This window comes from Ochotona curzoniae, unplaced genomic scaffold, assembly GCF_017591425.1.
Source record: "Ochotona curzoniae isolate NIBS_2020 unplaced genomic scaffold, NIBS_Ocur_1.0 contig_545, whole genome shotgun sequence".
NCBI lineage: Eukaryota > Metazoa > Chordata > Mammalia > Lagomorpha > Ochotonidae > Ochotona > Ochotona curzoniae.
The window spans coordinates 90,688-105,930 of record NW_024466467.1 but is presented as its reverse complement, the minus strand read 5'-3'; the positions used below and the strand labels follow the sequence as shown (position 1 = coordinate 105,930).

General features: G+C 43.7%; 1 protein-coding gene across 1 annotated transcript in view; it reads left to right on the top strand.

Annotated features, from left to right (window-relative positions):
- LOC121162832 (vomeronasal type-2 receptor 26-like) overlaps positions 1 to 15,243 on the top strand; it is a 32,020-nt gene that overhangs the window by 3,243 nt on the left and 13,534 nt on the right. Inside the window, 5 exon segments of the mRNA XM_040990075.1 lie at positions 2,658 to 2,949; positions 4,093 to 4,330; positions 7,832 to 7,938; positions 8,827 to 8,926; positions 8,929 to 8,949. Of these exon segments, the coding sequence (XP_040846009.1) occupies positions 2,658 to 2,949; positions 4,093 to 4,330; positions 7,832 to 7,938; positions 8,827 to 8,926; positions 8,929 to 8,949 (758 nt within the window).

Below are 15,243 nucleotides of genomic sequence, written 5' to 3'. Positions count from 1 at the left end.
CTCTACTCTCAACCTCTCCAGCAAAAGGCAGGACACATGCCATGGTGATCTGGCATGAGATTGGTGTTAGATTTAGTTATTCAGTCTAGGGAATAACTTTCGTGTCTGAGTTCCATCACCCTCAATGCAACCTGCCACACACAGAGGTAAATATTTGAGTCTTTCTCAACAGAAGCCTTGTGGACACCTGATCCTGATTGAAAAAGTAACCTTGAGTCAGTGATACTTCTGAAAGGGGAAGAATTGAGGACGGCCTTGTTCAGGCTATAAGGACATAAATTTGGAAACCATCCTTGGCATTCTGCCTTGCAATTCTACATTTGGCAAATGTCTGTTCTCCTAATTATTACATTATGGACACATTTCACTATACCTGATGCATTTCATGTTATTGTATCCATGATCACTTTGTGTCATTCTAAATGCATAACCAACATTCAATATTGGACACTTCAAGTGTCACTCAGTTTGCACAACTCTGTGGAATACGTTAATGATAATGTGCTTATTTGTGTATTTTACTGGTTGGAATTATTGGAGAATATTGTTGGGCCCTGAGGTGTTCTCTTTTGGAAAGCTTTCGGTATTGTTAACAAACACTTTCTGGTCAACCTGCAGTGTGCCCATCACTGTCACAATCCTCATTCCTGTTTTCAGTGTGTCCCCATTCCTCCATCCTTCCCTCATGCCCAGGACACCACCAATCCACCTTGTGGCTCTGTACCATTCTGCCTGTCAGGAACACTTCATCTAAACTGGTTCTTTAGCTTTGGGATCTTCTGCCACTGGCACCTGTCACTTCACAATGTGTTATCCCAGGTGTGAATTGTAGTAACATTTGTCACAGTAATTTAACATCTAGATCTATAGTTGGGCTTGTAGATACTTGTTAAATGATGGCAGTATTGTGAATGGGTATTTTACAGTCTTCTTGGTGTAATGTTTACCATGCTATCATCTATGGCTTAAATATTTGGCAAGAAAATCAGCAGCAGGACCATTGTATATCTTGTTTCACCTACACATTGTGCTCTAGAATCACGGTCATCTGATTTTTAAAAATCTTCAAATTAACACACATACATGTGGCACACTTCTTTTGTAAAATGGGCTAATATTTTCAGACAGCGTGATTGCATTAAATTGCACCCTTCTAGATGATATTTGATATCATGTGTTGTTAAATAGTATCATCAAGGTTACTAAGTCCAATGTAATGAAGAGCATTCTTTATCAGAGGGATTAGTTTAAAGGTCATGGGTTTCATGGTAAGTTTGGAAATTCTCCCATCATAGTAATTGATTGATGTTTATGTTGGACACTTGACAAATCAACAAAAGCCTTTGCTGAAGTGCCTTGTGCCTTGATTTTTCTGTGGTGTTGAACCTGCAATTCTACTTCTCATGAGAATTAATGATGTGCTACCAAAATTAAGCTCATAACAAGTGCCATAGTAACTCAGCAATGAAATCAAATGCCCTTTATAGGAGAAATTAAAAGCAGGGAGGAAAAACTGATGAAAAATAAGAAAATTTTAATTTAATTACATTGATTTGGGATTCAAATAAGTAAAAGTATCACAAGACAGCAGTAGCCAATTTTCTGTGTGTTGAATTTTCTTCATGTGCAACAAGTAACCCTTCTATTTGAACCTGAAAAAATTCTCGTTCAAGTATATGTAGAAGCAATAAATTCAACTCTTTTTAAGTTAGAACAATAAAATTTCATGCTCTGTATCTAAGGATACTTGACACAAAATTGTGGGAAACTGGACAGAAAACCTAAAATAAACACTATCATTGGAAAAATATATCAAATATTTCTTGAAATTAGCAAGAACTGAAATGACAGCTTGCTACCTCCAACATTCCAACATACAGTTAAATGCAAACCAACCAACATGTGATTGCATAAAATAATTTAATGCCAATAGTTTATCAATATGTGTGAATTAGACTAATATTCAGATCACACATGAAATATAGAAACCAGAGAAAATTCATAGGAGTGAGAGCAAAGAAACATATTCTGAGAGAACAAAACTTCTACTCAGACATGGAGCACTTGAGAGCTATTGTTAAACTCAATATTACTTCCCATGCTGGACAGAAACATATAGAGGAGGTTCAGGAACAGAATGCAAACTTAAAATACAGAATTCAATACAGGGGGAACACAGTGAATGAAAGTAGAGTGAAAGCTGCCAATGTTCTCACAATTAGACATCTTAAGTCAAGTGTTGATTAGTCAGTCAAATATAACTTAACCAGTTGCTTCCATGGAGTTGACATTTCTCAGCAGAATTTGCAGACAGGGCTCAGGAAGAAGAATTTGCTGGATCCATTTAAGAGAAAAAAATATAATCCCAAATATTGGAATAAGTGAGGAGCAGGAAGGCATTTAAATATTCTTGAAATCAGGGATAACTGAAGTACCTTTTCCTTTCTGTGAGCCTAAATTGGGGCATATCTAGGTAATCCGATATTGCTTGTGAGGGGGCATGAGCAGAGGCATCCAAGGGCTACTCTCCATGGACCACAGCTGAACTACCCCAGAATGGTGCCTGATCTTGTCTATTGTTGCTCAATGGCATTGCTGTGTGGCTGCCCTGAATTTTATGGTCTGATCCTCCTCTGTGTTACTGTCCCTCTGCTTAGGTGGCTGTGGAAGAACTATCAATATGTGCTGGCCTTTTACTTTGCTATCCAGGAGATCAATAGGTACCACCACTTGCTCCCAAACAAGTCCTTGGGTTTCCAGTTGTACAATGCCTTGGCCAGTGAACAGTATACACTGTTGAATGCTCTGTACTGGCTGACAGGGGACCTTAGCCTGACCCCCAACTACAGCTGCCAGACACGGAGTAAGTCAGTTGTTGTCCTTGCTGGAACAAGTGCAGTGCTCTCTGCTGGGATTGGCACAATTTTGGAAATCTACAAAATCCCACAGGTGAGTGGAATATGAATTCTGGTGAGAAATATTTTCAACTCCTTCCAAGTCATTCTGACATTTTTGATGAAAAGATAGTGCAGAATTATTTAGTTGCCATTTGAAGCTACTCTGAAAACCATGGCAGTCCTAAGCCCCCAATTTCCCCCTAAATTTTGAGGGCTCAGTTACTGATAGATCAGTTGTCACCCATACACTCTGCTTAACTCTGCACTCCTCAAGGCCACACAGGCAGATTCTTTCACAGAATTCTACTGAATTTTCCACATTTGACTCAGAGTAAACTATGTGTGTGTGTGTCTGAAAGCTGAGAAACAGATATAAATACCCTTTCACAGGGATTGTCAGAAAATGCCACCAAGCTGCAAGAGCTGCCTGGCTGTGGTGAATTCCTGGAGTCTGACCTTCATTCCAAATATTCCAGATAGTTATCAGGAGCTTGACTTCATGAGCAATCAGTGGTGCCTCTCAGGCTCTACAATAAACTTGTCAGAGATTCTAGAGCAGACCCAATGCAGACAAGTGTAGATCTGGACCACATCAAGACCAGAGACAGTAGCTGATGATACCTCTAGTCTGAAAAGCAGTTTAACCAGCATTCAGAAAGGACACTTGATCATATCCTTCAAGGAAAGCCAGGTGAAGCTGTAGGAGCAGATGAGATGGGAAGGACTAAGAGACTGACACACTGAGGCTGGTGCTGTGGAAGGGTAGGCTGAGTGTCTGCATGTGTTGATGGGGTCCCACATGGGCACCGGATCAAGTCCCAGGTTCTCCACTTCTGATCCAGCTCCATGCTTGTGGCCAGGAAAAGCACCAGAGGCTGAACCAAATGCCTAGACCTCTGAGACCAGGCATAAAATTTGGAAGAAGCTCCTAGCTTCAGGCTTCATATTGGCTCAGCTCTGGATCCTGTATGCAAATTCCATGCCCCATTTTTTTTCCTGGAAAGGATGAACTCACAAATTATCTCTCATTCCACAAATGAGTTCTCTCAAGTGAAGCATGTTATTTTTGGAGCCCAGAGAAAGGAACTTGGCCATCTCCATTTAAAATGTTCTGTATCCAATAATATTGTGCTCACCTTCTGATAGATTTTTAAAAATCTGTTTTCCAAGTAAAATCATTGTGTCTAATTATCAGCTCACTTACGGTCCTTTTGATCCCATGTTGAATGATAAGATGCAGTTCCCCTCACTCTATCAGATGGCCAACAGCGACAGCTCCCTCGTCCATGCCATGATCTCCCTGCTGCTGCATTTTGGCTGGACATGGGTGGGACTCTTGGTGTCTAATGACATGAGAGGAGAGCAGTTCTATCAGAACATCCACACAGAGATGGTCAAGAGAGGAGTCTGCTTGGCCTTTGCCTTCAAGCTCCGTGAGACAAGGACAAAGCATGAAACCACTGACAGCTCTTTCCTTTATTGGCTCAGCATTTCCTCTGCAAATGTGCATATACTGTGCAGTAACATCAGGGGCCTCTTTGCCTTGGAACACCTAAGTGCATACTATCTAACCATGGGGAAGGTGTGGCTCATGACAGCCAAGTGGGACATTGTTGTTGAAGACACCCATCACATGTTGCACTCTTTCCATGGGGACTTTTCCTTCTCACCGCACAAGGGCAAAATCTCAGGACTCAAAACTTTTCTAAAGACAGTGAACCCCACCCACTACCCAGAAGACTTATAATTTGGTGAATTGTGGTTTCTTTTTTTTCACTGCCTACCTGCTGGGTCACATTGTAGGCATATCAACATTTGCCTTCCAAATGTTTCCTTTGAAATTTTCCCAAAGAACACCAATGACACTTGTTGGCGAGGATGTGGGGAAAAGGGAACCCTACTCCACTGCTGGTGGGGCTGCAGGTTGGTAGAGACTTTATGGAAATCAGTCTGGAGAACACTCAACTCAAAATCTGCATACCATATGATCCAGCAATGGCACTACTAGGAATATATCCAAAGCACCTGTTTCACAAGAAACCAACATGCATCCCTATATTCATAGCAGCACAATCATTAATTGCCAGAACATGGAAGCAACCGAAATGCCCATCAACAGAAGATTGGATAAGAAAACTTTGGTTCATCTACTCCATGGAATACTACTCAGCTATTTAAAAAAGCAAAATGCAGTTATTTGTGGCTAAATGGGCCCAACTGGAAACTATAATGCTAAGGGAAATGAGTGAATCCCAAAAGGATAGATACCACATGTTTGCCTTAATTTAACCAGTAATTTTATTTGTTTGTTGGTTTATTTGTTTTTGAACCTGTCTTAACCTATGTGTTGTGAAAAATTGAACTCGCATCACTTTTAACATATTGTTTACTCAATACTATGTCAATCAATTTCATAACATTGTAAATTGATGCTGATGTTTTGTTGGGGCTTTTAACGGACCGTGACTTTACTCTGTTAGCTCTACCTTCAGACCAGAGAAGGTCTCCCCTAGAAACTGCTGAACTTACCTGGACAATAAGATGCTGGACTCTATGCTAGGTATATGCTTGCAATGAATGAATCCCAATTGAACTTCAACTGTGATTATGCAGCAAGGTGGAGGAATCACCATAGGGTGAGGGTTGTGGTACGTTGGGGGGAAATCCCAGTGCCTATAAAATTTTATCAAATAATACAATCTTATTAACAAGAAAAAAAATTAAAAAAAGAAAATTTCCCAGGACACATTGACATGCTGACCATGTCTGACTCCAGCTACTTTGTGTACAATGCTGTGTATGCAGTGGCCCACTTCTGGCATCAGGTGTTTCTGGAGAAAATAGAAATGGGATTCCCAGAAGACACAGCTCAGTGTATGATTCTTCCCTGGCAGGTAAGCCTCCTCCACAACAGGACATGCTCTCAGCATCAGATGACAAGGGTATTAATTGAGATTATTTTCATGCTTTTTTTTTTTTGCATGATCCAGCATGTAGAAAATGGACTCTTCCTCAGTGTGTGACAATTGTCCATTTGAGGAGGATTAGATGTTTGTCACAAAAATTTGTTCAATGTTTTCCTGACATATACTGTACTCAACAAAAATGCACATAGCTCAACATCAAAATGAGCTTATTGCCCAAATTCTGGGAAAAACATCACTAGTACCCCTACATTGTTCATTATGGCCATTTAAATTTCTTTTTTTTTTAACATGTTGAAGTGGCAGTGATCAACTTTGTTAGACTCAGGAACACAAAATTTATAACTGCTTAATCAATGATGTGACATCCACACTGCTTTATACTCCCATCTCAAAAAGCACAATATATGATTGTTCATCTTTAAGTCTGTCTTATTTCACGAAGCATCACAACCTCCAACTCATTCTATTTTGTTATAAATGTGAAGATTTTGCTCCATCTGGTGACTGAGTAGTGTTCCACCATGTTAGTACACCACCTTTTGCTTATTCACTCATTGTTTAAGGAGTGAATATTGACTCAGTCATATTTTAGCATAATACTTGAGTGCTTTAGACAAGGCCAGGCTTTCTTTCTTTGTTAATTAATTAGTTAATTAATTTTATTTCTTTCTTTATTTTTGTAGAACGCCTTCTACACAGGGTAAGGTAAAACCTCACTATGTTGATGTATTTCTGGTCATTTCTGCTTCATGCTTGAAAAATGCCTATTCGTATCCTTAGCCCACATATTGAAGGGATCATTCGCTTGGGTTGTTAGTGAGTTTCTGGAGCTTGTTGTATATTCAGCATATCATTTCTGGTGGAACATATATAAAGAAGTCTACCTTTCCATTCATGAAAGTGTCTCTTCACTCTGTGGAGTACTGTCACAGAAGTTACTTAACTTAATGAAATTCATGTTGTAGCTTTGCCTTTATTGCTTCTGTGGTTGAGTATTACCAAAGAGGTCTTAGCTGAGTCCAGTCTTGCAGCATTTCAAGCGTTTTTTTTTTCATAGTAATTTGATAGTTTCAGGTTGTGTATTTAATATTTTCGTAACTGCTGGTATGACACTTAAAAAACAGATCCAAGATAGCAGCATAATTTCAGGGAGACATGCAGAAATACATTTTTTCGCAGCTTAGATTTTGAAAGAGACTCAAAGTATTGCTAAAGATGAGATCTCTCAGCATTTGTAAAAACAATACATCTCTCTTTATATATATATATAGCTTATATATATATATATATATAGTTAACATATCTTTATATATGGATTTTAACCCAGGCATATTGCAAGCTATTACTCATGTGAAAGGATTTAATTAATAAAATTTTCATGCATGTACAAGAAATTGTACTAATCAAATTAGTTGAGCCAATCACACAAATGGAAAGTCTCACAAAAGGCATGCTCACATTTTTACCACACAAATATATAAATATACACATGTATATATATATAAATTATATACATATACCTGTATATATATGATGTGAAATCAGAAATTTTACTGTGCAATATTTCTAAGCCTACTTGCAATAAGAGCTCACATATAATTGGGACATGCTGGCCTCACATTTAAAGCAGTAAGTTAATTAATTGTGAATGTGACCATAGATAAGCTAATGGAACATTTATGAAGTTTACTTCACATCAGTGGATACAGTGACAGCATATTGTCTTGACCTGAACCCATGGCAGAATAGCTGCTCAGACCACTGAGCATCCAGCTATTATCGTCTCAGGGCATAAAGTGAAGGAAAAGGAAGAATTTCCTAGGACATATATACCTCCCATCTCTAATGTGATTGTTTTCTGGTTTCTAACTCTGCTTCTCATCCAGCTACATCCACTTCTGAGGACAACACAGTTCACCAACTATGCTGGGGATCATGTGTCCCTCCACAAAGCAACACCTCATCAGGTACACTATAATATTCAGAACATTGTCAACTTTCCTGCAGGCCTCCGAGTGATGGTTAACATTGGAAGGTTTTCCTCTGGGAGTGGACATGACCAAGGTCTAGTCATCAGGGAAGTCATGATAGAATGGCCTGTTGCATTCAAGGAGGTATGGTTCTGGGGAAAATTTTGGACAGGCTCAAAGGCTCTAAGTGGATGAGGATCATTTTGGATTTCGCAACTTCAGATGTGGAGCACTGATATATTAAAAAGTCACAGGGAACTAAATTCTGTGAATCCAAGGAAATGCTTATTGCCAGCTTACCTTACCTCCATTCCACCTGGGTCTCTTAACCATTGAGAAAAGGCAATCCTCAGCTTATGAAGTTACAAGGACATCTGTCTTCTAGGCAGTTTACACAGTTGACACAGAGACATAGTTCACACCATGCGTAGCTATAAATAACAAGTCACTGCTTCTAAAGTGCTACCTAAGTCTCATGAATTTTCATTCTTTGTTTAGGTGATAAACTACCATTGCTTGTGAAGGACAAAAGCAAGCACAGTGGGAGTGTGCATAGAGTACTCTGGCAGAGCCTGTAACCTAGGCAATGTTCCAAAAGTCACTCATGTGCCTGCCCTCAGGGGCTTGTCTCCAAGCACTTCCAAAGACCTAAGGGACCCCTCCAACAAACTTTAGAGCCCAGTGACCAGTTCTCAGCACAAACTTCTCCAAGATCCTCATGGCTACACCCTGACCTGCAAGAGTTCATTTGAAATAGCTCAACAGAAAGACAAAATTGCCATAGGCATATGTCTAGAGATGAATTAAATGAATGTGATCAGATGTCCTGACACTATCTGATAATGAGTTGAAAATCTTGAATGATCAAAACACACGAAATTCTAGGTTTATCTGGTGTAAACAGGAACAAGCGTGCAGAATACTGAATTATGCCAGCCAGTCTTTTTGTGGTGTTGGGGAAAACATTGATATCTTCTCCAAGTGTGTAGTGATGTGCCAAATCCTGACCAATGCTTCTTTATGCTCCCTCAGACTCCAACATCTGTGTGTAGCCAGAGCTGTGGGCCAGCATTCAGGAAAATGCCAGAGGAAGGAATGGCTGTCTGCTGCTGCACCTGTGTTTCCTGTGCAGAGGGGAAGTTTCCAATCAGACAGGTATAAAACACATAACTTACCTTTGAGAACTCCATTGTCTTAGGCATAGATGTTGTGGCTTGACAGTGCACTGTTGTTCTCCAGACACACACTCACTCACTCTTTCAATATGGGTGCTTTAGACTTACTAATACCACTTCATTATATTTGACCTACTGTAGGAGGACATTGTGAGCCTGGAAATCCAGCAGCACAGGATTGCAGTTCATTGGGCAGTATTTGCATGGAAACAACCAAATGGCTATCTTTGCATACCTGTTGGGAGATAGTTCCCATGGGTCGAGTAAACAGCATGCAAATGAGAACACCTAGCGCGATGTAAAGACAATAGTAATTCCAATCTAGAGTGCGAAAACAGTTGATGGTTTTGTTTATGAGCTCGATACTTCCTCCCCTACCCAGTATGGACTCTCAGAGTATAAAGTCTGATGCCCCTAATAAACTTCGGCTTTGACCATCAGTCAGGGTCCACGCGTGTTATTATCGGCTCCATGCACCAAGTCCGTCGCTGCGGGACAGCGACAAGTGGCGCCTGAACAGGGACTTGAAAGAAGAAAAGAAACTGCAGCGGAGACCCCCACAGGAAGTGGTGAGTGGGACAATGGGCCAGAAGCAGTGTAGAGCACAGTCATTTATCTCTCTTATGCAGAATTTTTTAGTGAAAAGTGGAGCAAAGGTAACTAGGCAGCAATTGCGTTCTTATTTAGAGCTTATTGGTGAATATAATTGTTGGTCTCCAGATGAATGGACACTAGAAACTGGATTTAAGAATTTTACTCAGAAAAATGCTGAAAAAGCCGGAAGGATAGAAGATAATCTGTCGCGCCCACGTGTCTTACCGCCCAGCAGTAAGAGGCAGACGCGAGTGAAGCCTTCTGCGGTAAAATTTATTGCGCGCACAAAGATGAGGAAGAGGAAGGGGGCAGACCCCGGCAGTCTTTCTGCTCTTATGTGCTGACTGGCCCCGCCTCCGCCGATGATAGGTCAGCGTCATGATCACGCAGGGTCCTGGGCGACCGGATTCGTCAGTCCCCAGTGTTCACGCGCCAGCCACGCCGCAGCTCACTGCGCTAGGCGCCTGACTTCCACCACGCACGAAGGTGTGGCTTCTCCGGCTGGCGCCATTTTAGGCACAGCATGTGGCCAGTGCATACAGATGCGGCTTGCAACATCTCTCCCTTTCTTATACAATAGAAAAAATAAGCTGGTATGGGCCTGTCTTAGGTTGTAGACTCAAGGCGCACGATCCGTCATAGGGAGGCTGCGTAGCTTGACGTAGTCCCTGTCTTAGACCGATAATTGTCTGGGTCTATCTTACCCGTCATGGGCTACAACCGCGGTGGTTGTAAAGAGCAATGTCTCGACAAGGCAGTTATAAGAGTGACTACCCTCTCGCGTGCAATGGATAAGTCCTGCGAGGTGCAAGGGCTAGTCAGGTGCATCATGCTCGAACTCAGTGCAATGCCATAATGGCCTGAGGTGCAGGAGCCATGATGTCCATGCTCTTAACTAAACCCGTTGAAGCATGCTCAACCATACCATGGGGGAGTCACCATACTGCATGGCTAGTAGGGCTTGATGTATTGCCACACGATCTCGCTGAGCGCGGTGTCTCAGACGACACAGGCAAAAAAGGCATAAGGCACAGCCTGCACACAAGAGCAGAATCAGCACAACCACTCCCACCCATTCCTTAATATGGGAAGTGATGTTCCAAATCCAAGTGGCCAGGGTTTCAGCAACAACAGGATCCACCCGTGTAGAATTAATCTGGACAATGGCAATTCTCAACTCCGACTGTAAAGTATCAAATTCTCTCGTCCAATTTCCTAAAAGATAAGAAGAAAGCTGGCAAGAAAGATTAGCAGCCGTTGAAACATTTTGAAAAGGAATAGAAGTAACACATAAACCTTGACACTAAAATTCTCAGGAAATGCTTGAAAACAAAGTGCGTCCTGTAGGGGGAATAAAAAATTACTCACATTCTCCTTAATATCATCATAAGGGAGAAAAGGCAAATCCAAAGAAGAAAAAATCAAGGAAACACTCGGGCTGAGTGGGCGACCGGTAAGGGTCGTGGAAAAACACTCAAAACTCCTCATCGTGGCTCAGCAATCACGGTCCTCACAAGCGCCATACAGACCATTAGTTGCACCATCAGCCGTGTTTGCACTGGGCGGGGCACCATTGTCCTGTGGGATTGTAGGAGGAGTTTCTGATTGCGGGTCTGCATGAATCTTCCCCAAGTCAGATCCTCGTGCAAGCGCTCCAGCGGTTGCAGAAACGTCAGAAGGCGGTGATGGACAGGAACGAGTCAATCGAGCTGGAACCCAAACTGGAACTGGGGCGTCCTGTGGAAACACACAAATGGCTCCTCGAGCCTGCCTAATAACTGGGTCTGGGCCCTTCCATTTGGACTCCAGAACATCCTTCCACTTGACCCAAGATTGCTCTTGCGCCGTCTTGAGGGAATGACGATCTGCAGCACTGAGGCCTTTCTCATCCAGCTGTAAAAAATTGATGGTGAAGAGAGCCAGGGCTAGAGTGGCCCGAGGGCTCTGACTGGCGAGGCCAAGTGATTCCCAGGTGGTTTTTTGTTTTTGCAACAATTCCTTAATAGAGCGATGAGCACGTTCGATTATCCCCTGACCTTGTGGATTATAAGGGATGCCAGTCACTAATTTGACACTCATTTTCTGCATTACACGTGCCACAAAATCACCAAAGGGCTCATCTGGCTCCTGCTTAACCTGTGTGATGCCCAGTTTCTCTTGCCCTTTAAGTGAAAGGGCCTTCCAAGCCTTTATAGCTGCAGTAGAAATTTGGGTATATACTGGCCATGGATATCTATCCAAAAGCTCCTGCCATAATCCCTTCCAATTTAGATATGATCCCATATTAGGGAGAACAGCCTTCACCACAAATTGCCAATCAGAGGGAGTCATATTCATTCCCCCCATACGTTCTAACAGGGACAAAGTATAATTGGCGTGAAGACCATATTGCTTTACAGACATGGCCAATTCTCGCACTAATGCTGCATCTACCTGTCTGTAAACTCTTTCCCCTTCTTCTTCTAAGACGGGGAACATATTTTGCAGTTCCCGGCGTGTGGCTGGATCAATGAGGGAGGAGCCGGCGCCACAACTCATGGGCGGGGCAGATGGCTTCACAGCAGGAGGAGCCATTAGTGTAATGGCTCCAGAGCCCTGAGGCCATGGGCCGAGCGTGGCCGGCGCAGTAGCACCGCCATTCTCTTTCTTCTCCTTTTCTGATCCTCCTCTGTCTCCTGCGGGTTTGTGTTCTAAGCACCTATGCCGCCTATCCCGCTTGTACCCTTCCTCCGCGTCGGACGTCTCCGAACTTGATGAGGAAGATACTGCTTTCAATTTCACCTCTATTTTTTGCTTCAAACCGGTTCTCCTCTCCCACTCTGTTTCTGAGAGACTATCCTGGAGAGACTGAAGGGCTTTGTCACTCTCTCTGACCGCTCCCTTACGGAGGGCATAAACCCTCTGCAAAAATTTCACCAGAGAGAACCGTGCGCCCATGTCTATAACCAGAAGCGGTGACTCATATACCTCGCTCCTAGTCACCCGAAAGTTCTCCCTCTCAGAGCTCCTTACCTGTTTTTTGGCCGCAGTTCTGACTTCCACCCGTTCGAAACGGGAGGCCCCCTCCAGGTCCCGGGTTTCGGGCACCAGTTGTCGCGCCCACGTGTCTTACCGCCCAGCAGTAAGAGGCAGACGCGAGTGAAGCCTTCTGCGGTAAAATTTATTGCGCGCACAAAGATGAGGAAGAGGAAGGGGGGGGACCCCGGCAGTCTTTCTGCTCTTATGTGCTGACTGGCCCCGCCTCCGCCGATGATAGGTCAGCGTCATGATCACGCAGGGTCCTGGGCGACCGGATTCGTCAGTCCCCAGTGTTCACGCGCCAGCCACGCCGCAGCTCACTGCGCTAGGCACCTGACTTCCACCACGCACGAAGGTGTGGCTTCTCCGGCCGGCGCCATTTTAGGCACAGCATGTGGACAGTGCATACAGATGTGGCTTGCAACAATAATCAAGTTAGTTTTTGGATTATATCAGCTTTAATTAGAACTGTTATTATAATTTTAGAAGGGGAATGTGCAAGAAACTCCTTTAAGAGGAGACACCCCCAAAATGTAGCTAAAAAAGAAGTGTTTCATAATATGGACAAGGAAGAAAGAGAAAGAGGACTCTTAAGAGGTCCACCTAACAGGAAAGGCTACTGTAATATTTCTAAAAAGGAAGCGCCTCATAGTACAGATGAGGAGGATGGCAAAGAGCAGCCTGTGAGAGATTTCCCTAACGGGAGACGCCACCTTAATGTGGCTAGGAAAGAAATGGTTTATACTACAGATGAAGAAAATGAAAAAGAACATGTGAGAGACCCTCCTAGATGCCACTGTAATGCAGCTAAAAGAGAAAGGCCTTATGCTGCAGATGTGGAAATTAGGAAAAGAAAACTCAGGAGAGATTCTCCTAATGAAAGACGTTACCATAATGTGACTGAAAATGAAATGAGAACTAAGAAAAAGATGAAAATTTGTAGTGTTAAACCACAGGATTTCTCTAGTGAGGTAAACAAGGATAGGATAATGGAAGAGTTAAATACCAGCCCATGCCGTCTCACTCTTAAATCTGATCAAAGACGTTTCCAAATGTCTGATGTTCCCCGGAGATCTCATGAATTCCGATTGCTTTTTCCAATCATACTTAGTCAAGAAAACTATCAACCTACGTATGAAAGCTTAGATGTTAATGCCATCACAGCTTTTAAAAAGGCTTGCGTGTCCTATGGACCTACTTCTTCGTATGTGTGGGAATATTTAAATGGCTGGAGCCAGGGAGCAAACTGGATTCCTTATGATTTTGAAGTAATAGCAAAAATAGGACTTTCTCCTTCTCAGTATTTACAATGGAAAATGTGGAGAAGCGATATGGCTAAGGAAAAATTGCGATCGTTAGGAGCATCAGGTCGCCAACTCCCTGGAGGGGAGCAATTGACTCATGATATGTTAGTCGGAGATGGACAGTGGGTTACTACAGAGCAACAGATACTGCTACCTCAAGCTGCGTTCATTCATATACGAGATGTAGCATTGTTGGCATGGGAGAAAATTGAAGCTGGGTCTGAATTTACAGGCAGTTATACAAAAGTCTTTCAAGGAGCCAGAGAATCTTATGCTGATTTTGTAAGGCGTTTGACAGATTCCATAGAAAAACAAGTTAGAGGAGAAGGCACTAGGAAATTGTTATTAAAGCAACTGGCTTTTGAGAATGCAAACGAGGACTGCCAGACTGTTATTCGTCCTATAAAAGAAAAGGAAGATATTTTTGGTTACCTCAAAGCCTGTCGTAACATAGGCACATTTAAACACCGTGCCCGCCTAGCAGCACTTGAAACCTTTGCCATTCAAAAGCAAATGAATGGAGGGGGAGCGAAGATGGCCGACGTAGGAGGAAGGCTGTGAGGGAGCGTCTAGTGAGAGAGGGATAAAACGCTACAGAAGCAGCAAAGAGGAACAGCAGGGAACCGCAGGGAGAGGTCCGTGAAGCTCCCTGGGACAGTGTGGAGCCAAAAAGATCCACACAACTCGGAAGAACAACGAGAACGGAGCAGGGCAAAGTCAGAGAAACCGACATCCCACTCTAGACCTGCTGAGTCACTTTTGAAAACGGCCTGACGGGAGACGCGGCCAGCTCGGAGGCAGGGAGATCAGGGGGATCGTCGCTGGCGGGAGGCCTTCGGCAGCGGTGGAGGCAGACTGCAGCAGCCGGACGTTTGGTGAGCTCGGGGTTGACGTGGCAGCCTCCGCATTTCTCGCCCCCTGCTGAGATTCCAGCCTCTGAGAAGGCGGAGCAGGCGGCCGAAACTGTTGGGTCTGTGTGGAACTACGCACAGTGGTGTTGTGTTGGTGGCTGAGGGGGGCCGCGGGAAGGCGCCTCGGAAGTTCCTGCGCTGAGGGGACCAGTGCGGCTCGGTGCGCAGAGGCAGCTGGCGAGGGTCTGGAGTCCCCCACATCCTGCCTGGTGAGTGCACGAAACCACCGAGCGCACTGGTGAGTGCGCGCCGCACCGAGCGGGCTGGGCGCCCCGCCTGCAGCAGCAGCACCTCCGCAGCGCAGGTGTCAGGTGTCACGAGAGCTCAGATTTGGGAAGTGTAGCGCTGTGTGTCCCTGACACGCAGGTACCACTCCCATAGAGTGAACTGCTCACTTCTCGCCTCCCACCCTGCAGTTCTGAGCGTGGGCGACCCACCAGGAGAGCC